The sequence below is a fragment of the Bactrocera oleae genome, chromosome 3, assembly GCF_042242935.1.
Source record: "Bactrocera oleae isolate idBacOlea1 chromosome 3, idBacOlea1, whole genome shotgun sequence".
Taxonomy (NCBI): domain Eukaryota; kingdom Metazoa; phylum Arthropoda; class Insecta; order Diptera; family Tephritidae; genus Bactrocera; species Bactrocera oleae.
The window spans coordinates 984908-1006028 of record NC_091537.1 but is presented as its reverse complement, the minus strand read 5'-3'; the positions used below and the strand labels follow the sequence as shown (position 1 = coordinate 1006028).

The window sequence follows — 21121 nt, the reverse complement described above, 5'->3', positions numbered from 1 at the left end:
TGTGTGTGTGGATATTGCACCTTTTTCTTTATGAAGACTTGTGTAAAGCATAATTTTCTCTTTTCAATTTTACTTCGCACGTTTTTTCTTCTTCTGGTTTTTGTGCAGATATGCGATTTTCTTTTCCTGACAGTGGGTGAAATCTAGAGATTTTCCTGCATTTCACTTTTGCTGCGTTCATTTGTTGCTTCCAACGGCACTTTACTATTGCTCTTGTTGTTGTGGTTGCACGTTGTTCATATACATATGGTATGTAGATTATTAGTTGATTTTGCTGCAGCGCGGTTGTTTTTGTTTTACCAACACGCTCCACACTTCAAGCATTTTGTGTTATCATCGGCTCTGCTGGCATTAAAGTCAACGGAACGCATCACAGTCACTGACCATTGGTCAACCGCTTTGGGCGGACAAGCAACGAACGCTTTGTGACGCCAAACGACGACGGCGTTAATCGCAACTTCCACGCCCCAGCGGAGGTAAAGACGGAAAGGCCAGTGACGCTGCAGACTCTGCTGCAGCTGGGTGAAAATACTAATGAAATTGCTTTTAATTGTCAATCTGCACTTGGCGTAATTACAGATTTATAGACTCGTTTGTATGTATCATATATACATATGTATGTGGATGCCCATATATTTATGCCAGCAAAGTGCGCTAGTCGAAGCAGTCGAGTTGTGCTAAGTTTTCTGCCAAAGCCAAGCGTAGCACATCAAACGACTATCGATAGGAAAAGTCGATTTCCTCAACTTGCGTGCAAATAAACCTAAAAAGGGACGCACGCAGCCAATAGCGCTCGCAGTACCTGGTTGAACTCGGTCTCAAAAGAAGGAGCAGTGGAATCAGACTGCTTCGTCTTTTTCTCCGTGATAGCACACACACTGTTGACTGAGAGATCTAGAGATATGATTGAAAGTTGACCCAGTTTATTGGATGGAGCACCTGAGATTTTCGAGTGGCAACACTTCCTTGACACAACGCGATAGCGCAATGCGTTTAGTGGTGGTTGCAGCTCTTGACAAGCGTCTCAGCTTCTGCAATGACTATGTGCTATTGATTTCTTTGACACATCGATGCATCTTGTCATCAAAAAAAAAACACATACAGCACCACCGCACATTCCGGCATTCATCAGCAACCCCATACAGATATTCACGCGGAGGCTACCATGTAACCATAAATCATCTGCGTAATTGGTTGCACGATTTTTCCACTAAATTTAGCTTTCATTTTGCATCATTCGCCGCTGTGACTTGCCAGCATTCAAGATACAACAACCAGCTCGTCGTGCCGTCACCATAGTCATAAATGCAACAACGAATTGTGCTTGGAACTCGATATAAATTTACAAAAATTCACATCCAGATATGAACGTGTGTCAGCGCCCGGCATGGCTTTCAGTTTAACTCATCAGTTAAATCAGGCTTGTAAGCGATAAGCGAAATCACACCGCGACGTGGCTGGCGCTCCACTCCATCCCAAATAGACTTTGCAGCATTCTGTTGCAAGTTGAACACTTGTATGTATGTATGTATAACGTAATCGTTGTATAAATTAAGCGACCGTGCTTTCAACAAAAGAAGTCAAGTAGCCCTTGTGGCGACATCACCCTGTGCGTCTGTGCGACCGTGCGGTGAGCAGTAGCGCGAGCATTCGCAAATGTGATTGAAGTGCATGCCCACTTAGAGACACTTGTCTTAGAGTACATCCACACACATATCACCCATAAGTGACCACTCTACGGTCTGATTGAAGAGGGTATGCTCGCTGTGCCATTATCTTTTTATCGCTACTAGTTTCATGCCTTCTGAGTTTTAAGAAGTTGCAGCGTCCGAGCATAGGGCCAACTCAAGGTACATAAGCTTGCACACAAGTGGTCTCCATGATGTAAATTGCTAACCTCAAAGCAGGACTCTTCCACATATACAGATTGATACAGGTCAATATTATGTGTGAGCTTTTGTCTATTCACACTGCTGTGGAGAGAAATGCTGTTGTATCAGCAACAACAGCAACACAATAACTGCTCGCGCAGACACTTTGGCTTGCGGTTAAGTTGCAATTGACGCTGAAAGTGCCTCTCACATAACCAAACAAAAATATATATAAAAAAATCCGAATGTAATAATGAAATGAAATAAATAATAAATATGGCAAATAAATGTAAGAGGAAGTGCACACGCTCTGCGCAACAACAATAAATGCAACAACTACTGCAGCCGCCGACGTGCATAATTTAACAAGAAAGCGCTTTCTTTATTTATTTCTTTCTTGCTTTTTTTCTTTCGAACTAATCCATAACGACGATTGGCCAGTTGGGGCGCAGCCCAAGTGGCGCACTTTCTCGCCAATGCAGCGATTGCGGTGATAATTACATGTGGGAAATATGCTTCCTAGTTCCATTGTTGTTTGTCATTGCATTGTTATATCGCTGAATGGAGTTCAATTGGCAAATTGCTTGACTGAGTGCGATTTTGTGCCAGCGGCATATTTCTGCTTTATATAAATGGAGATTAAGCGCACCGATATGCACAAACATACGTGTGTAGGCTCTTGAAAGCGACATGTAGGTGATGGTGTAAATATATCTCCTTTATATAAAAAAATATCTCAGTACTTGTAATTACAATGTCCCCAATTGTGTTCAATAGATCGCAGTATGATCACATGGTAAGGTCTCTTGCATGGTGTACCGTTAACCACGCACTAGATAGACTCCAAATGGGTTGCTTTACTATTTTTCTCAACCTACTAAAACATTATTGCTTATAGCATCATATCATGTATGTATGTATATGTGTATGGTATACTTTCATCTCATCTTGTAACGTAAGGTAATGGCTGCTGCAATTATAGATATATTTTCCTTATCAATAATAGTTTCGAAATTTCAAATATTGCTTTTTCAATATAAATCGATGGCTGAAGCAAAGGTTATGTTCAGTATGTACTTCGGAATCAGTATCGGTTCGGCTAAATAAAAATTATTAGTATATTAATTATGCGCCTTAAAGGTTCAGTATTATTAATACATTAAATAGCGCCCCTCCGATGAAACTGCTCTTCGTTGAGCATTACTGTGAATATTTCAGCTCCAATTTCCTCATTCATTCCCATCGTCATTTAATGACTGTCAGCACTCTGCGAGACCTTGACACATATACTTAGTCAGCAAATATATTTACAAAATTATATAAGGCTTAAAACCCACTCATATATATATGTGCATAGAGGACAAATTGTCAATAAATGTTTTCCAATTATAAAACACTCAATTAGATCTAAACTGTGTCCGGCAGCCCCTTCAAGTTCCTAAATATACATATATTCATACATACATATGTCCACCAAACATATCTACACACCTCAAAGTTTATAGCGTCTCAAGCAAACGAACACATTCAAAAAAATAGTTGAAGAATGCGAAAGCAACGAAACAACGAATCGAGAAATTGGGTCAAATTTCGCAAAAAGAACAAAGTGAAAAGTTCCGAATTCACAATTAAAAGCCGATTACTCATGGTCACAGCCTAAAAGCATAGAAACATATAAAAATGACACAGGCCAGCCAATATTCGCGTGAGTGTTCTTCTAATTCGTATTTATTTATGTAATTTTTACAAGTGAGCTGTGCCATCTTTTGAAAAGTTCAATAGGCTCTTTCGAACTTTTCTCTAAAGAGCAAAGGAAAGTGTCTAATGTTCTTGAAAATATCATAACTACATTATTGGCCACTCTGAAGGCTTCATGACGGTAAATTTGGTGGAAAAATTCCAAAAAAGTGAGTCCTAGAGCTTCACGTGACCCATACCCTTACAAGGCCGCATGTATCATGCATGCATCCATACAGAACTGTCCTTTTTAAATGTGGGAAGGCCCTTTTGCGTGTATGTGATTGTATGCACTAAATCATCACTCTACTCTTTGTTTGCAAGTTCCCCAGTGACCTAGATATTTTCATTTTCGAAAATTGCATGATTTCTATTGACTAGACCGACTCGTCAGGCCGAAAATCAATTGTCACAATCTTCAAAACATAGGCATGTGTATGTATATATGTATGTATGTATGCTCACTATTAGTTGCCTTGCAAAAATTTGCCAGCTCAACCAACCATTTGCGTTTAATGTGCACGTGTGGCTGCGTTGTGTGTGTTTGTGTGCGTGTGCAAATGGAATTGTCAATGACCTTTGTGAATGTTGCTTTGTTTCCCATTAAAATTTGTTGATATAAGTATTTATTGTTATTGTTATTTGTTTGGTCTAATGAAATTTCACTCCACACATTTGCTCAAAATTCTTGCATTTATTCATATTATGTATTATACATATGTCTGTCTGTTTGTAGTATATGATATGTATTTTTATATTTTGCTTTATCATTTCATTCTACGCTTAAACACGCAGTCACACACATGCACACGAACAAGCGTCGTTTCCCCCTACGCTGTGTACTTTTATGTGCGCGTGTGTATGGCAACTTTTGGGCACTGACTTACGGTTCTAGCAGATAGCCGTTGCTGATCCCTAGCTGTGCTTTGACACTTTTTCGCTTTAGCGCCTTCACTTCGATTCGCCCATTTAATATCGGTCAATGTATTCCACAAAAACAAAAGCAAACGAGATAAGAATTTCAAGCGCTTTGCTTATGCTGCCCTTCTGCGAATTGTTAGACCGTTTGATCGCCCAAAACGTAAAGTTAAATGCACGCCACGCCCACACACACACACACATCCACAGACGCACTCACTGGCACAAATGCCGCGGCCAACGGCATAAGAGTATTGCCCAACTTTCACGTAATTTCTGCGATTTTGCTAATGTGAATAACCTCTTGCGAAAGCAGGTATAAGCCAACAAAAATAGAAAACAAACAGAAAAACACAATGAAAGCAAACACAAAACCAAATCAAATCAAATCAAACCAAATCAAAAAAGTGCTTTGGATTAAGGTAGTCAAAATTTCGAATATTACTAAGGCACATACACACACAGTAACAAGTCGTAACGGACGAGGAAACGCAAAGACATACATATTTACAGCATTTTTTGCGCTTTTCACTCACATTTATAAGTAGAAAGATTAAACACTTCATTAATTTATAGTAAACCAGCAACAACTAACACAACACATAGCTGCATACGTGTGTGCATGAAAGCGTGAGCGATTACAAGTGTCTTCCCGTAGCCAAACTTAACAATCCCACTTTCGCTTTGAACTACGTTCCGTTCGTTTCGCTGTGGTTGCTTCGAAAGCATTACTTACATACAAACATGCATACATACATATGCACAATATGTGTAAGCTTCCTTGCTTAACGTACGTGTTATAGCACCAAAGCACATAAATTCCTCTTTTACTTTTAATTTATTTTCGAATTCTTCTATGATCATGGGTGTATCTCTTTCCCACAAATCTGCACAAGAATTGGGTCAGTCGAATTTCTGTATGAGATCATCAAAGCCAAATCCAAACGCACACTCACACGCACAAGTACTGGTTCATAAAGGTGTTCAAGTGATGAAGCGCACATACTACGCGACAATTCTGGGCTTAAGCGCTACGATATGTTGAATAGCTGCACTTAAAAAGACGCAGAACCGATATTTCATCCTTATTTGTATGTACATACACATGTATGTAGATATCAAGCCACTGGCCTGGCTTGAGGCAAAGTTCATCGGGAACCCCATGAACTAAGTTTCTTCTGCAATTGGCTTTTCATGTTTTCGTAAGACGGCATTAGGCCAGTGAAGCGCTCTTAGCGAGAGTCTGCGCTTTTTGCGGTTGCTTTCAATTTTCAAATGAAAGTACCAAATGGAGTAGGTTTATGACTTGGCTGTCGTGCATGCTCGCACGTACACCGAATCGTTGCTAAGCACATACACGCATGCGTATGTATATACATATGTAGTCAATCGGCCAATCAATCGGTGCAGCATTGACTGTTGCACATTACGTAAGGATTATCCGGATATTTCTACTACACCTCAATACAGAAAGTGGAGAAAATGCCGCAAAATAGGATTGAACCAGAACTCGAGAATTCTACACGCATTTATAGCCCATACGCTTCATTGCCAACACAGCTAAGCCGAGAGGGATAACTGGTGTTTTTAAAGTAAGACCCAATCCACGTACGTCATTTTCCAGACTCGCAGATTAATTCAGGTCTATGCGGCAGAACTCTTCTTTTTTGCCATTCTAACCAATGTTATTATAAATTCTGCTGTTTCCTTTAACTTAACTTGCTTTCGCTGGTCCAGCTTTCGTCAATCATCGCGCATCTGCAGTATCAGAAAATGTGTGTCATGTAAACACATACATATGTAAATAAATACGTGTACATGTATCATCGTTCTCATGTATTAATTCGGTTAAGTACTTGATTTACAAGAAGTCAACGAACCTGAGGGCAGAATATCCCATGTCTTGTGGTCGAAAAAGAAAATAAATACGAATCCGAAGGAAACATATTTAAAAATGTTAATTTCAACAGACATTGTATGAATGTATTAATGAAATTAAATCGGTGATTTAAGTGACTGTCGAATTAACAACAGCAACAACAGCAACAGCAACAGCTAAAGGAGCAAACACAGTATCGCGAATGGCGACAACAAAAGACACAGTAAAGTTAAACGCACACAAACATACACATACATGTACATACATGCGTACATGCCTACAAAACGCTCAATGCTGGCGATAATAATAACAATAACAAATATGTATTTATAAAAATAATATTAGCAGCATCAACAACAACCACTTAACAAAAAGTGAACAGCAACAACAAAATAAAATTAAATTATTTACATACTTATATGTGTTTGCATCTATGTATGTACATATGTATATATATTCGTACATACACATGCGTATGTATGTATACACACAAGCTCTATATATCTACATCTGGGCACGTCTCATTGCAAATGCGTAGATCGTATGTATGTATGAATGTATGTATGTATGTACATGCATCATATTTGTATGTGCGATTGTTATGTGAATGCACAGGCGCTGTAATCAGACCAAGATCAGAAAAACTAAAATAATATGACAGTGGCACCGGTTTATTAACGCAGCTGACCGGCACGATCGCCATGCATGTACATATGTCTGCATGTATGAATGCAAGTCCTGACTAAGGCGTCAGTTTGTCAAAATGCGCTCGAATAGCCGCACAAACAAAAATAAACATACAAACGCACATGCTTACATACACATACATATATGTATGTATATGTACTATATGCAAATGTGCACACAAAAGATAATAAACGGCATATATATATATGTGTGTGTGTGTATGTATGTGTATAGAAAGCGCGTACAAATGAAAAGAATCTGCTGGCTATCTTACTTTCTGGTCAGAACCGATTTTCTTATATACATTTATTTATGTAAATGTTCAGTTGTTGTCGTTGTTCTTCGCTGCAACTTCTTCTGCCGCCGTTGTCATTAGAGAGAAATCATTCACCCATTTATACTACATACATATGTACATATATGTATGTGCATAGAGGCAAAAATTGACTTTATTAAACGTAATAGTATATATTCCATATAAACAATCGAGTACACAATACTTTCTTGTGTATGTATCCATGCAAGAGATTAAGAATTACAGATAAATACAAGGATGACAGCTAGAAAATCAAAAATATGTTAATTGAAATTATCTCGAAACAAAAGTAATTAAACGAGGGCAATGAACCGTCTGTTCGAATGTGTGTGTGTGTGTGTGTGTGTCGCACGGCAGTATTGTCATGGGATTTGGCTTTGGCCATGGCGTTATCGTCATGCCGACGTCAGTGTAGGGGACAATAAAGCAACAACAATTTGACATATAAGTTTTAAGGATGAACTTCAAGGAAAAAATCCCGTTAAGTACGATACTTATTTGCGTACAACCATTGGCTGCCCGCGCAGCATCTCTACCAATTGAGGTGTTCATAAGAGCATTAATAATTATAACAACCGTTATAACTGTTATCAATTGAAATCTTTGCCATTGTCCGTGCAACACGACGGAAGTAAATAAAAGTGTGAATAATCATTTTACGAGTATATACCTATGTATGTATTTAGTATATAAGAATATGTATTTCCCTTGCTTTTACACTTACATATATGCGTACAGACATTTGTATATAATTTTGGAATACCTTTTAGCATTGTTTTTGCAATGTGTTTCAATATGATTTCTGTTCTTCTTTATAATTGCAGCAGCGATCAAACGATGTCTACATTTCCTTTCATATCCGATGCGGAGCCGCACCACCGCACGCTACAGTTGTCATTCCAGAATATAAACGTACTCCACAACGAACGCCAGATTCTCTCCGATGTGAGTGGCTCAGTAAGGTAACAACTGAACTACAAACATACTGCCACATTTTATCTATATACACAGAATAATCTTCATGTTTTTTGTTTTCTTCGTATTTTCTATTTTTATATTTCCACATTCCGCTATCGCATCATTCTTCGTTGTCCATACGCATATACGATATCTATTCGACGATATGACTGCAATTTGCATTGGGCTTATGCTTTTGCTTTCCTGGTTGTTGTGCATTTGTGCTGGCGCCTTAACACGGTGCAGGCCCGGTGAGGTTTTAGCCGTAATGGGCCCATCTGGCAGTGGGAAGACCACATTGCTCGACTGCCTCAGCGGGCAGCGGCGCTTCGATAGTGGCGGTGTTTACCTTAATCGCGAGCCGCTCTCGAAAAAGTGGCGCCGCAAGATCTGCTATGTGCTGCAGGAGGAGATATTTTTCTCTGGGCTGACCCTTAGAGAGACCGTTACGTACACGGCATTGTTACGGCTGCCAGAGAAAATGCCAAAGTCAGAGAAAATTCAATTGGTGGATCGTATACTGGAGGCGCTGGAGCTAACATTTTGTCAACACACGAAATTTGGCGATTACCTGAATCGTGGACTGTCGGGTGGTGAAAAGAAACGCGCCAATATCGCATGCGAGTTGTTAACCAACCCGTTGTTGATGTTATTAGATGTGAGTATCAAATACACGTAAAGACAATGGGAGAAAAACCAAAACAAACTCAAATAACAAATGGAGAGCAGCTACATATCAACACCAATATACGCTGTCACTCTCTGAGAGAAGCAAAGGTGCAAGTGTGTAGCCGCGATTTAAGAGCACTATCATTTGTTGTTCGATACACTCTTAATTTGTAGATATATTTTTACATATGTAAATGTTGATTTTAATATGGATCTATGTTTATTGCAGGAGCCAACATCCGGCCTTGACAGTCATTCCGCCATATCGCTCATGAATTTTCTTAAGCGCTACGCGGTGCAAGAGCAGAAGACTGTGGTGATCACCGTTCACCAGCCGTCTTCGCAAATGTTCCACATGTTCGATAAGCTGCTGCTGCTCTATAGCGGTCGCACTGCATACTTTGGTGAGGTGAATAATATTTACACGTATTTCGAAAGTATCGGAGTTGCCATCAAGCCACACTACAATCCTGCGGATTTCGTATGTAAGTGATAACTGGAGTCCCAGTGCTGATGAAATGTCGTATGCTCATACATTAACATTATATATTCATAATTTCTCTCCTTGTCAGTGGAACAGCTCAAGTCGTACCCGAAAATCCGCGAAAAGCTTTTCATAGCCGCCAAAGAATCACATGGCAACTACTTGAATAGAAACTGCATTACGGTGAATACGAACAATCAACGCAACCAGCAGCACCACTCCAACAACACCAACAACCATCAGTTGCACATACGACGTAATGGTGATACTGCGGACACAATGTCCCACATTTCAACCAACACCACTACCAACAGCCCTTCCACCACCACCGAAATTGTCCACGAGAAACCGCTCAAGCACGATGCACTCATCAACGATATCATCAACAACTACTACAAAGACATACGCAACAATCACACAAACCATATCAATCATGATGCCATGCTGATCATAAATGATCACCAGAACTCTAATGAGGAGGCGTCGCAGCAGCTATGGTATGGCCACGATTCCCAATCAAATTCGAGCGCCACGTCGAGTGATTGCCAGCGTTACGAGAGCTGCGGCGACACCGACTGGCTTGATTATCCGACGAGTTTTCACACGCAATTCTGTGTGTTGTCTAGTAGAAATTTCAAGGAGGCCAAACCGCGTATGTTATCCAAGTTGAATTGGTTCCAAACAATCGGCTTGGCACTGATGGCTGGTTCAATTTGGTTTCAAATACCGCGTACCGAGGAGTTCCTACATGATTTGCAAGGCTGGATGTTCTTCTCGCAGACGTACTGGATGCTGTTTGCGCTTTTTGGCGCTTTAAATTCATGTAGGTGGCTGAAAGCGCCTTTTTTGTGTATAACCGTAACTGGATTTTATAATTTCGCTTTTATTACAGTCCCTGCCGAGCGCGAAGTTATCAGCAAAGAGCGTCGTTCGGGCGCCTACAGGCTTTCTGCCTATTACTTGGCGAAAATGTTTGGCGAACTGCCATTGGTGGTGACGTTGCCGACTGTTTACCTCATGATATCCTATCCGATGCTGGGCTGTACCAGGTGAGTGCCATTTCAGAAGAAACTACACTAGTTTTCATAGTAGATAAGGGCACAGTGGACCACTTTCAACGATTATACATATATTATCATAAAAATTCGCTACATTGCAGCTTCAAACTCTTCTCCTTGATGTTGGTCTTTTTGCTGCTCAATACAATTGTGGCGCAAAGTGTGGGCTTCTTTATCGGCGCCTGTTGCATGGATATGAATGTCAGCATCACATTGAGCGCACTCTACACCCTGGCGACACAACTATTCGGCGGTTATTTGTCGACACGCATACCCGAGGGGCTCAGCTGGATCCGCTACACCTCAATGATACACTACGCATATCAGAATATGCAGATTTTGGAGTTTCGCGAAGGACCAGCGATAAGGTAAGCAAACGCTTAAAATTACCCATTTCTGCAAATTGAAAATCATTCGTTTTTCCTTTACTACTTCCTAGTTGTGGCAACCCTAGTAGCTTTGAATTCTGTAAAACTGATAGCACAACGACGACATTCATTCCATACGAGGAGATACTCAAGGCACAAAACTCAACCTCACCGCTTTGGCTCAACACGCTTGTTTTAATGATGTTCTTTGTGGTATTCCGCTGCCTCGGCTACGCGGTGCTCCGCTACGTCCGCTGCCCCAAGACGTGATATTCGAGCGTCCAGTGAGCTTAACGAATAAAAGCAACTAAAATTCACAAAAATGTATGTAATACGAACCCTAATAGAATTTCGGCAAGTCGATATGTCTGCATGAGTGTACATGTGTGTGTAGTTATTGGACACACTTGGAAACTGTTTCGGCGACACTCGTTGGTGATGCGATTTCATTTCCCGTTGAACACAATTTTATTTTAAAAATGCTCGTTTTAGTTTCGTGCTCAGAAATACGGTGTTTAAGAATCGGCTAACAAGCTTCGTTGTCATCCGAGAGACACCTACGTTCATACATATGTATGTACAGAACTATTTTTTAAGTTTACACATATTTTCATTTTTAAGAAACCTTGTTTTTAATATATCTAAAGTATGTATGTGTGTGCATATTTTATGTCAACACTATTTTAATGAAAATTTTATGTGGTTAAACTTGAAAGCATCGCATTGTTACGCAGTAAATCACAAATGAAGGATGCAGCAACAACAAAGCCGAACGCCCAAACAAAACAGCGAAGTTTCGTTATCCAACAACTAGTTACATACATATGTATATATGTACATATCTATATATATTGTATATGCTTTTATTCGCAGTCCTGACACTATGAAATTCGAAAGTGGTCGGCTGCATGTATTACCGTTACCTACAATATGAGTAGAGGTTGCGAGAGCACTATTCAATTGTTGCTTATAAATATTAGTTATCGCAAAGCGCTCCATTAACCGCTACATAACCTACAAATGTAGCATATACACAAGTAATAGGATTTTTTAGTTTGTCTGTTTATTTTTTCTTATTTTCTTATTTTTTGTGTGTTGAAAATTACTGTGATGTAGTATTCTAGTTTTATGATTACATTTATAAATGCACGCCAATAACAAATACAAAAATATAAATAAATAAGTAAATAAATTACTTATTAAGTTAGTAGTAATGCAGGATAAACATACATATATAATATAACAATAGTAAAAATACAAATACAATCAAACGAATTCCCTTACATTATACAACAAATATTATACTTATGTGTGGTATAAATATAGAATTATGTATATAAATAATTATCGCTATAAAATATTGTGAATGCTATGTTGCGAAACTTTGTATTATATGAATATATTTAAAACAAAAACCAAAAAAAAAAAAACAATTAATAACAAAATATTGCATTTTATTTCTTGGAGTTGGGAAAAAAAACATTGGTTTCTCGCCGAAATTTCCATAGAACCAGTAGAAATCCTGCCATTACCCAGCTGGCTTGTGACCATTACCGCCTTACTTTGGAAACTTCTATTGTCAAAATTCTTCGAATTCACTAGGAGAAGCAGTTGAGTTGCAGCAATGACCTCTTTGGTGCATCTTAAGGGTTACGATCGAGTTCAAGTATGGATTGAGCCAGTACCTCAGCGTGTTAATGTTGCCTGTATCAAACTTAGGAACCTTTCAGAAGTTATGGCCTTACCTAACCGGTGCAAACTTTATGCACTAACTTCATATGTGCAGCGGTAGTTGACTTATATATCACAGAAAACTCATATCAAGTCAATGACAAATGACACATCAAACATAATAATGATGTATAGATATCGTTTCCTTGGAGGCTCCCAAACATTTGTCCAATTAATTCTTCTTTTCCAACTTAACAAAAACAATAACGAGTTTATACCATCAAGGGCTTAGTCAAACCCCAGTCTATTATCGTATATTGAAATATATACATTGTATAACAAAAACAAATAATCTCCCAATTTACACTAGTTTATATCGCAGTCCATTTGAGTGACATTTCTACAATGCCTTAGTTAAATATGGTCTCAAATACTTGACAAACCACGCCCACATATAATTTTGTTCAAATAACAACAACTTAGGAACATCAATTAATAACAAATAAACAATACTACTACTGTAGCGTTACTCTTCCTCATCGCATTAATACTATAAACTCTCCAGGATTTCTTCGATGGTTTTGCCTTTGGTTTCTGGTATAAACAGATAGACGCATATGAAGCCAACAATGCTTATACCGGCAAATACAAAGACCATCCCGTGCATTCCCATCACTTCGATCATTAACGGTAAACACTAAAAATATATAAATATTGTAGATATGATGGAGTATGTATGTATGCGTATGAAAGTTTATTCGCAAAATGTACCTTTAGTACAATTAAAGTGGTAATCCACAGCTGAATCATGCAGATCATGGAGCCAATGCTGCGCAGTTTCGGTGGCATTATTTCCGCTATAATCAAGTAGGGTAGCCCTAACAAGCCCAAGCTCGATATGAATATTGTAAATGAGAAGCTAAAGGTTGACAACCAAGAGAACCCACGAACATCATAGCCGAGCACATTGAGATAAGAGTACACACCGAATATAATGTGACCCAAGGCAACGCCAGTGGTTGAAATTAGCATTAAAGACTGTATATATAGATAAATTAACTTAACCAGCACTTAACTGAATATGTATAGCTGTATCAAGTTTAAGATATTCAATATTTTATCGACTTTCCAACCGATTAATTTTTGAAATTTTTACTCACCTTCCTACCAGCGCGTTCCACCAAAAGCGTTGACATATAGGATCCGATCCATTGAAGTCCGCCTACGATTATTGCAGACAATGTGGGCGAAAGACTTGAGCCAGACTCTTTAAAAATGTTGGCAGAATAGTTGAGCATAGCAAAACAACCAGAAAATGACATCAGAGTCATAATGCCGATACCAATCAAGAATGCTTTACGTGTTGTTGGATTATCTATATTTGAATGACCCGAGGAACTTTCAGAAATTATGTAATTCAGAGGGAAATTCTGCAGTACTTACTTATATCTTTCCAGGTTATCGAATTATTTTCGCCGTTGTCGTCGCTCTGTTTAACATCTGCCTTCAGTTTTTCAAACTCAAATTTGAAGTCTTCGGGCCACTCGTGTGACAGTGCTCGTATATTACGAAAGTATTTCAATGATTTTTCAGCTTTCTGGAATTTAACAAATTTATATTAAGATTATGAAAGAAGCACTTTTTTATCATTTGCTATATGTATATACATTATAGGATCTGAGTATTTAAACTAAACCAAACGTGCTATCGAATTTGAACTTTCCAACTTAATGCTTTTTGCGAGGGTAACCTATTTATGGGATTATTTTTAAACTTCTTCAACCATCTTAAAGTACGTTAGAATCTTCCGCAATACCGAACTTGGGTAACTTACCTTGATTTTATTTTTATTTAAAAGGTGTTGAGGAGTTTCTTTCAAAAAAGGAAAGCATAGCAGAAACACAACGCTCAGCGATGAAAGAATCCAAGCCACCTTATCATAGGTAAAAAAGTTGCCCAAAACGAATGCACAGAGTATGCCGAAGTTAAATGTTAACACAAGCACTGTCCCCAAAATACCGCGAACACTGTTTGGATAAATATTAAAATTGCCATAAAAACAGGAAGCTTCATACTCACTGATCCTGCGCCAATTCGGCAGTATAGATGGGTAGAACAGTAAATATGCCACCTCCAGCAAAACCACCGAAGACACGTGCAATGCAAAGATGAGTTGGTGTGGTAGCAAAGGGTATAATCCACCAACCGATCTAGGTAAATTTAAATATTAAAAAAATACATACAAGCCAGCTACAACAAATACTACGGAATGATTATTAAGTAGTTTCAAACAAGATGTATTTGGAGTAGTTGGTAGTAGTGGGTTCTGCCATTATGAATTGCTTACGTATTTACTTACCAATGAGGGTAGCGCAACCAACAGCATGCACTTTTTGCGCCCATAGCTATCGGCAAACCAGGAGTAAAATATCGTACCTAGAACACCTCCGACGCAAATTATTGAACCCACCCAACCAACGTCCGAACTCGACATAGGCCCAGTCTCGAGCGGACTATCCTTGGATTGCAGTTCCAAGAAGCTGGCAGATGGCCAGCCACTGAACCCGCCATATGATATCGTCATAATATTTGCTGTTGAAAAGGAGAATCCGTGTAGAGAAGTGAAATTACGGCATTTGGAGAGAGAAAGAGAGCAAACATAAAATAGTGAAAGTCATATAGATTATACATTACATAAATAACTTAGTTGGCGAAACCCATTTAAGTTACGATGTTGGTAAAATGAATACGTATGATTTATTAAAGCTGAAAATAAATGTATGAGCCTCTCAAAGGTCATCATAGGCTGATCAAAAAGCTATTTTAGATTTCACGAGATTATCCCAAGAAATCTTAAAGATTTATGACATAATATTATATATGTTTAAAAAAATTGAAATTGTATAAAAAATCAATGCAAAAAATGTATTAAGTTGTCACACTAGGACACCCTGTGTGTTTGTGTTGGTGTTATATTATTATACCATTTAAATTTGAGTCTGGTCTATAATAGTTTTGTTGCCATCGATCTTTTATGATTTTGGATATAGGTATTTCTGCTGACAATTCATGAAACTATAAACGATTTGGTAAGATTTTCTCGCGTTAAAATATTATTTTCATTTTACATTGCAAAAAGCACCAGATATTTGAAGTGCACAGTTTTATTCCAAAGTTAGAATTTGCGTCGTTGTAAAACATCAGAAAATCTATCTCCCCCCCCCGTGTCCCTCACGTGCTCACTCGCAACGCCACCAAGTACAGAGCAGTGAGTTTACACATCTTTAGACGAAAGCCCTCAACGAAGGCACTTAGTGTGTAGTATGGATTATGATGACTATCGGTACCAAATCAAAGGTGTTTGAGTATCACTTATGGACTTTTTACTAGTTTCGTTACTTATCTACCACTCATGGTAATGTGCCATACGCCTTTCAATCTTTCACAGCACTGACATTCCCCCGATTCGTGGGTATTGCCGATCAATCTGATACTACTTGCAAATATTGAATGCAGAGTGTATACAGTTGCGAATAACCTTGACCGCATCACTGAGACCACTTTGGAAACAAATTTTTAAATTCTTAAATTTTAAGAATTGACTAGCGCGTGCTAAAAAACCGGTTTCACTGCATTATTTAGAATATTAACATAACATATATGCGACATGCTCAATTAATTGTTGAAGTGGATCTAAAAATCAAAACACCAAATAAATATATATAATACATTAATTACGTCAGAGAGCAGGCATAAAGCCGCATGGAATTGATTTGATGAAATTTGTCGAAAACGAAGGAAGGCAACAACAATACGATCGCACCATACTAACCACTTATTCCAGCCAAGTACTGGTATTTCGATTGATTTCCTTCCGTCATCGTTCGGCACCGAGTTACTTTCTTCTTACTTGCCCAATAAAGATCGTAGCAAAATCCAAAATTGTCCACTGCTTTCAACGCTATTCCACAACTCGTTGAGTTTTAGAAGGAATTTCAAATTTCAGCGCTCAGCTAAGAGTTTGCTTCATTTCTCGATTTCGTTCAGTTAACTTATTCTTACTGTGCGTTTGCAAAATTTGCTTATATATTTCTAATGTGCTACCATCTGCACTCAGCGAGCTGTCAGCTAACTGTGCGGTGCTGTCTTTAGACGTAGCTCCAATTTACGGTCTAATTTTCAGACCACCTATGATCAGTTGAAGTCGGTGATATGAAAAAGATTAACTAAGAATGAAAGTTGCTGTATATGTTTGTCTATGTACTTAAGCTCGCAGCAATACACTTGTACACCTATTCACCTGTGATATCGCTCTTATTGCAACCCATGCAAAATTAAACGTTCGTCTAAAGCCATCACTTATGATATACTACACTTAATGAGCAGCTAACAACTTCCTAAGATAGTGTGAATCCTCATAAACTAGCGCAGTATCTAACCGATAGCTAAACAATTCAAATAATTATTACCTTAACGACTTAACGACCATGAATAGTGAGACGGCGAAACGAATAGATGCACTCTATAAAACTTACCACGAATTTACCATTGCCTAATGGAGAAATTAAGTTGCTATAGCTTGGTTTTTGTTATCATTTTTCGCTTTCGTTGTTTGGGGGTTTGTTGAATAATAATCGAATATAAGGCTGATTCACATACAACTTTGGCTTCGCTTTCCTTCAGACTTTTGCTCCTCATCTTTCCTTAAGATTATCTCGGTGCAATGTTTGATGGAATATTCTGCTTATAGACATCGAAGTGAAGTCATACTATAACAGAAGGGTATAAGGACCTATATTTATATGCATGCATCTGCTCCGTGCATACATACATACATGCATGCAAAGCATAGAAGTTTAATGCGAATTTGACCTTTTGTACGGCAATCACGCGAGTTGTCAGAATTTTTTTTTTGTGTTAAGAATTTGCCAAAACGACTATGCAACAAGTAAACGAGTGTGAACGAAAAAACAATGCTCTATTCGGCCAAGTTTTTAAAATAAAATGGTTTGCTTTACCATCAACCCTCCTTCCCAAAATCACCTGAATAAAACTACTTTGAACTTCTTTCTATTTATTTAACGAACATATTTTTATTAGAATTTTAAGCCTGTCCGCCAAAAAGATTGTTTCTTTAAAATGTTTACAAAAAATTTTTATTTTTTCTTAAAAAAATATATGCACACATAGATTTACATAGTATGTATTTCTAACATACAAACATTTCTTGGATCATGATTGGTATAAGTACCTTAGTAACGCGCTAAATGGATTTGTCCACGTTGTGGCACGTTGTTTTTCGAAATCCCCGCCTCACTCTCGAGCCCCCACTTATTTTGTACTTCTTCGAGTGATTTTCCTAGCGTCTCCGGCAGCGCGAATAGAGCTAAGAGCGCAACGCTGACACAACCAACACCAAAGATGATGAAAAATCCATTGAGTCCGATTGTCGATTCAAAAGACTGGAAATACTTTTCGAATGGAAATACATGTCATTACAATGTAACTAATCAACCGTTCACAATAGCTGTTGTAACTAACCTGTATCAAAATAAAAGTCATTAGCCATGAGATGCCCCAAGAAACACTCGTTAAGGTAATGCGCAACTGCAAAAGAAAAATAACGATGAATGGACGATTTGGAAAAATAGGTCTTCGCTTCGATAATTCAGAACTACTATACTCCATTGAAGAAACCGTATTCTAAAACAAAGGAGCCGAAAAAGTGTATTCGGAACCCTCGTTCTATCAAAACTCTTCGTTTTTACAAACCTTCGTGGCCAGCATTTCACGAGGGAGCAGGAATATTAACGGGTATAAGCCCAAGCTAGCAAAAAACACATGAAGCAGCAACAACACGGAGGCGACCCATCGCAATTGTTCCTTCACTTCTAACGCTATGCAAACTGCCAAACAAATCGACGCAAAGCCACAGATCAATGCCGAAATAAATAAGAGAATCTGAAAAGATAGCCCATTAGCTCTCAGATTCTCAGCATTATTAACGAAAGCCTTACTCTTCTCCTCGTTATTGGTGCGAGCCACACGCTCATTGTAGCTGCCACAAACTGTACGAGAGCGAAAATCGAAGCACTTACGTCCGTGGGAGACTGAACGAAAACGTCATCTATAAATATCAGATCCGACCAGGCTAGTATCACGTAGATACCACTCAAATGCACACCCACAAACAACACCAGCGTACAGAGCGTGGCCTTACACAAATACGCACGAGACACGTGCTCTTGTGCTATGAAGTGATTCTCCATGTTGCTCTTGAAATCTTCCAATTCACGTAAGAACTCAGGTCGGTCGCGATCGTCAATACTGCGCACACCCCGAAACCAGCGCAAAGACTTCTCCAGCCTGGTCACATCACCCTTTCGCATGTAGAAGTACGGGCTCTCCTGACTAAACGGGAACATAATGGTGAAGGCACAGGAAATACAAACAGCCACTACCGCCACATAATCGTATTGCAAATGCTGGCCAAGCAGAAAACCGAAAAGTGTGCCCATTGTGCGCCACTGTTCGATAGTTGTAATCAGGGCACCGCTACTGTTCTCCTCCGATATCTCCGCTATGAATAAAGGTAACGCTGTGAGGGTGGCGCCAGCAGCCATTCCAGCCATAATACGGGACGAATAGATGTGTAAGATGTCAAATGCGAAATGCATACAAAACCAACTGGACTGATATGAAAAGATGAGGAATGTTGTGGGTAGTTTGAGTTCATGCTTGAGAAGGCAGCTATGGAAAATTGTAGCTTACGATTTGCAGAAGACCGCTGAGAAGAAGCACCGCTTTGGGTCCAATTTTCCCCACAATGAAACCGCATACGACTGAGCCCAAAGCAGCGCTGGCGAAAATACTACTGATGATCCAAGTTGCTTCAATTTCGTCGGCGACGCGGTTCAAGGGGGTCTGTTCGCCCATGTAGAGTCTAATATGCGCTGGCGTGATGCCTAGCATGATGCCAAAGTTCAAGCATAGTATGTTACCTAAAAGTGCACAAAATGAAACATTCCTTCAATGTAATAGATGTGTTGCGAAGTCCCTCATCTATATTACCGACAGCTGTTGCGATTTTCTGGATCGTGGAACCATTCAAATTCTTTGGCAGACACATCTGCTTACGATTTTTTGCTCTTCACTTCACTCCGCTGTAAAAGCGTATACTAGTGGGATGTAAGCCCTATGATCGTTCGCTCGTACAACCGTTCCAATGCGCTCACGCTTCTCAACTGCTTCCTTAGCGCGTTTAATATCGTTTAACAGTCCGTCCGATTTTATAGTATAGTAGAAAAACTCAAATGAGTCTGTAGCGTTCTGTCATCGGAACACAATTGCCACAATTGCCTTAATTATGAACGTTGCTTTTTCACTTCTTACTTGCTGTCGCCGGCAAGTGATGCCGCAATGCCAACCAAGATATCTCCAATAGCCAGTAGCTGGCAGAACGTTCTCAGTGTTTGTTTATGTTTACAAAACGTGTGTACATAATCGTACGCCTGATAACTGCGGATGCTAAGCGATAAGAAGACCAAACCAATTGTCGCCGTGATTCATCGGATGCAAAGACTTTCACACTGGGCCAGAAAATTGTCGTTGATCTAATCATTAATAACACGTATCTGAAGGGGATTGCCATATCCAAAAGTGCTCACATATGTATATAATGCATACATTTTAAATGTCAAGAGCAACGTAGTCCACTATTTCGTTGAGAGGGTCCACAGTCATAAGCAGGGTCCCCAGTATAATCTACATTAGAAACTGGGGTTATACATAAATTCCTTATCTATTAATTTGAAGGTTATGAATCACTAAATTTAGTGTTGGCGCAAAATTCAATAGATTAGACAGACGATGTCTGCTTTTTCACTTTTGCCAATTCGGAGAACATGTTAAAAGAGACCCAAAGAGCGTGGCCTTGTAACAGACCGAAAACCGGTCGCATCTATTTAGGAGATAGTTCGGCACCGGTGCCATAACTCAAGCATCAAGCCATCAAAAGTAGTATTTTAAAATTTTAAAAATAAGTAGGCCAAGTAGCAATACAGTTAGCCGATTACATGTATGCTCATATGTGCGAGCAGAGTGGCTATACATTTATTCTTGAAGCTGTTAATTAAATATTAATCACTTTTTAACACATCGACAATTGAAAGTGTCAGGAGTTTGAAATGAAAACTGGGTGTTGTTCGCTTCCCCCTAAACTTACTGCTATGTGAGCTCATAGTCCTAGATATATTGTACATACATGCATGTATATGCGTATATTTATAGTCTGGCTAAAAAATTGCCATATCAAAAAGTGTCTCCGACGTGTATTTCCATGAGGAATCAAATATTAATAAAAGCAATGTTAGCGATCGTGTGTGTGTGTGCGTTGTAACCAATCGGTGTGCAAAGATGCAATTTTAGAGCAAAGTACTTGCCTATGTTGATTACGATAATATAAAAAATGGCTTAAATTGGTTTATATTTTGAAAAAAATCAAATT

General features: G+C 38.9%; 3 protein-coding genes across 6 annotated transcripts in view; 1 reads left to right on the top strand and 2 right to left on the bottom strand.

The window, feature by feature from the left end:
* E23 (Early gene at 23) overlaps positions 1–12313 on the top strand; it is a 28570-nt gene extending 16257 nt beyond the window's left edge. For 3 of the 4 annotated variants that reach the window (XM_036369470.2, XM_036369469.2, XM_014231074.3), the window contains exons 3-9: positions 8233–8370; positions 8612–9023; positions 9264–9519; positions 9607–10341; positions 10411–10567; positions 10678–10944; positions 11016–12311. In XM_036369470.2, coding sequence (XP_036225363.2) covers positions 8233–8370; positions 8612–9023; positions 9264–9519; positions 9607–10341; positions 10411–10567; positions 10678–10944; positions 11016–11214 — 2164 coding nt within the window. In that variant the 3' untranslated portion in view covers positions 11215–12311. Of the gene's footprint in view, positions 1–8232; positions 8371–8611; positions 9024–9263; positions 9520–9606; positions 10342–10410; positions 10568–10677; positions 10945–11015 lie in introns of all 4 variants that reach the window. The other variant, XM_036369471.2, reaches the window with a different exon arrangement.
* Positions 12314–12886: 573 nt separating this feature from the next.
* Positions 12887–17121, bottom strand: LOC106614934 (facilitated trehalose transporter Tret1). Its single transcript, XM_036369474.2, has 9 exons — positions 16916–17121; positions 16448–16841; positions 14975–15207; positions 14695–14825; positions 14450–14642; positions 14059–14212; positions 13776–13990; positions 13387–13653; positions 12887–13312 (listed from the first exon to the last, which is right to left on the bottom strand). The coding sequence occupies exons 2-9, from the start codon at positions 16494–16496 to the stop codon at positions 13166–13168; spliced, it is 1389 nt and encodes a 462-aa protein (XP_036225367.2). The 5' UTR covers positions 16497–16841; positions 16916–17121; the 3' UTR covers positions 12887–13165.
* Positions 17122–17679: 558 nt separating this feature from the next.
* On the bottom strand, positions 17680–20275 carry LOC106614933 (facilitated trehalose transporter Tret1). Its single transcript, XM_014230881.3, has 6 exons — positions 19687–20275; positions 19387–19616; positions 18633–19307; positions 18388–18576; positions 18157–18222; positions 17680–18086 (listed from the first exon to the last, which is right to left on the bottom strand). Exons 1-6 carry the CDS (start codon positions 19742–19744, stop codon positions 17868–17870), a joined length of 1437 nt encoding a protein of 478 aa, XP_014086356.2. The 5' UTR covers positions 19745–20275; the 3' UTR covers positions 17680–17867.
* Between the last annotated feature and the right edge of the window lie 846 nt (positions 20276–21121).

Coding starts and splice junctions, on each gene's coding strand:
- LOC106614934 (XM_036369474.2), bottom strand. CDS start 16,496: ATGACGGAAGGAAATCAATCGAAATACCAGTACTTGGCTGGAATAAGT. Junction 13,991..14,058: donor GATAACCTGGAAAGATATAA/GTAAGTACTGCA, acceptor ATTCAAATATAG/ATAATCCAACAACACGTAAA. Junction 13,654..13,775: donor TGGAACGCGCTGGTAGGAAG/GTGAGTAAAAAT, acceptor CTATATATACAG/TCTTTAATGCTAATTTCAAC.
- LOC106614933 (XM_014230881.3), bottom strand. CDS start 19,744: ATGTGTCTGCCAAAGAATTTGAATGGTTCCACGATCCAGAAAATCGCA. Junction 19,308..19,386: donor TCAGCGGTCTTCTGCAAATC/GTAAGCTACAAT, acceptor TTTTCATATCAG/TCCAGTTGGTTTTGTATGCA. Junction 18,223..18,387: donor GTGAAATGCTGGCCACGAAG/GTTTGTAAAAAC, acceptor TTTCTTTTGCAG/TTGCGCATTACCTTAACGAG.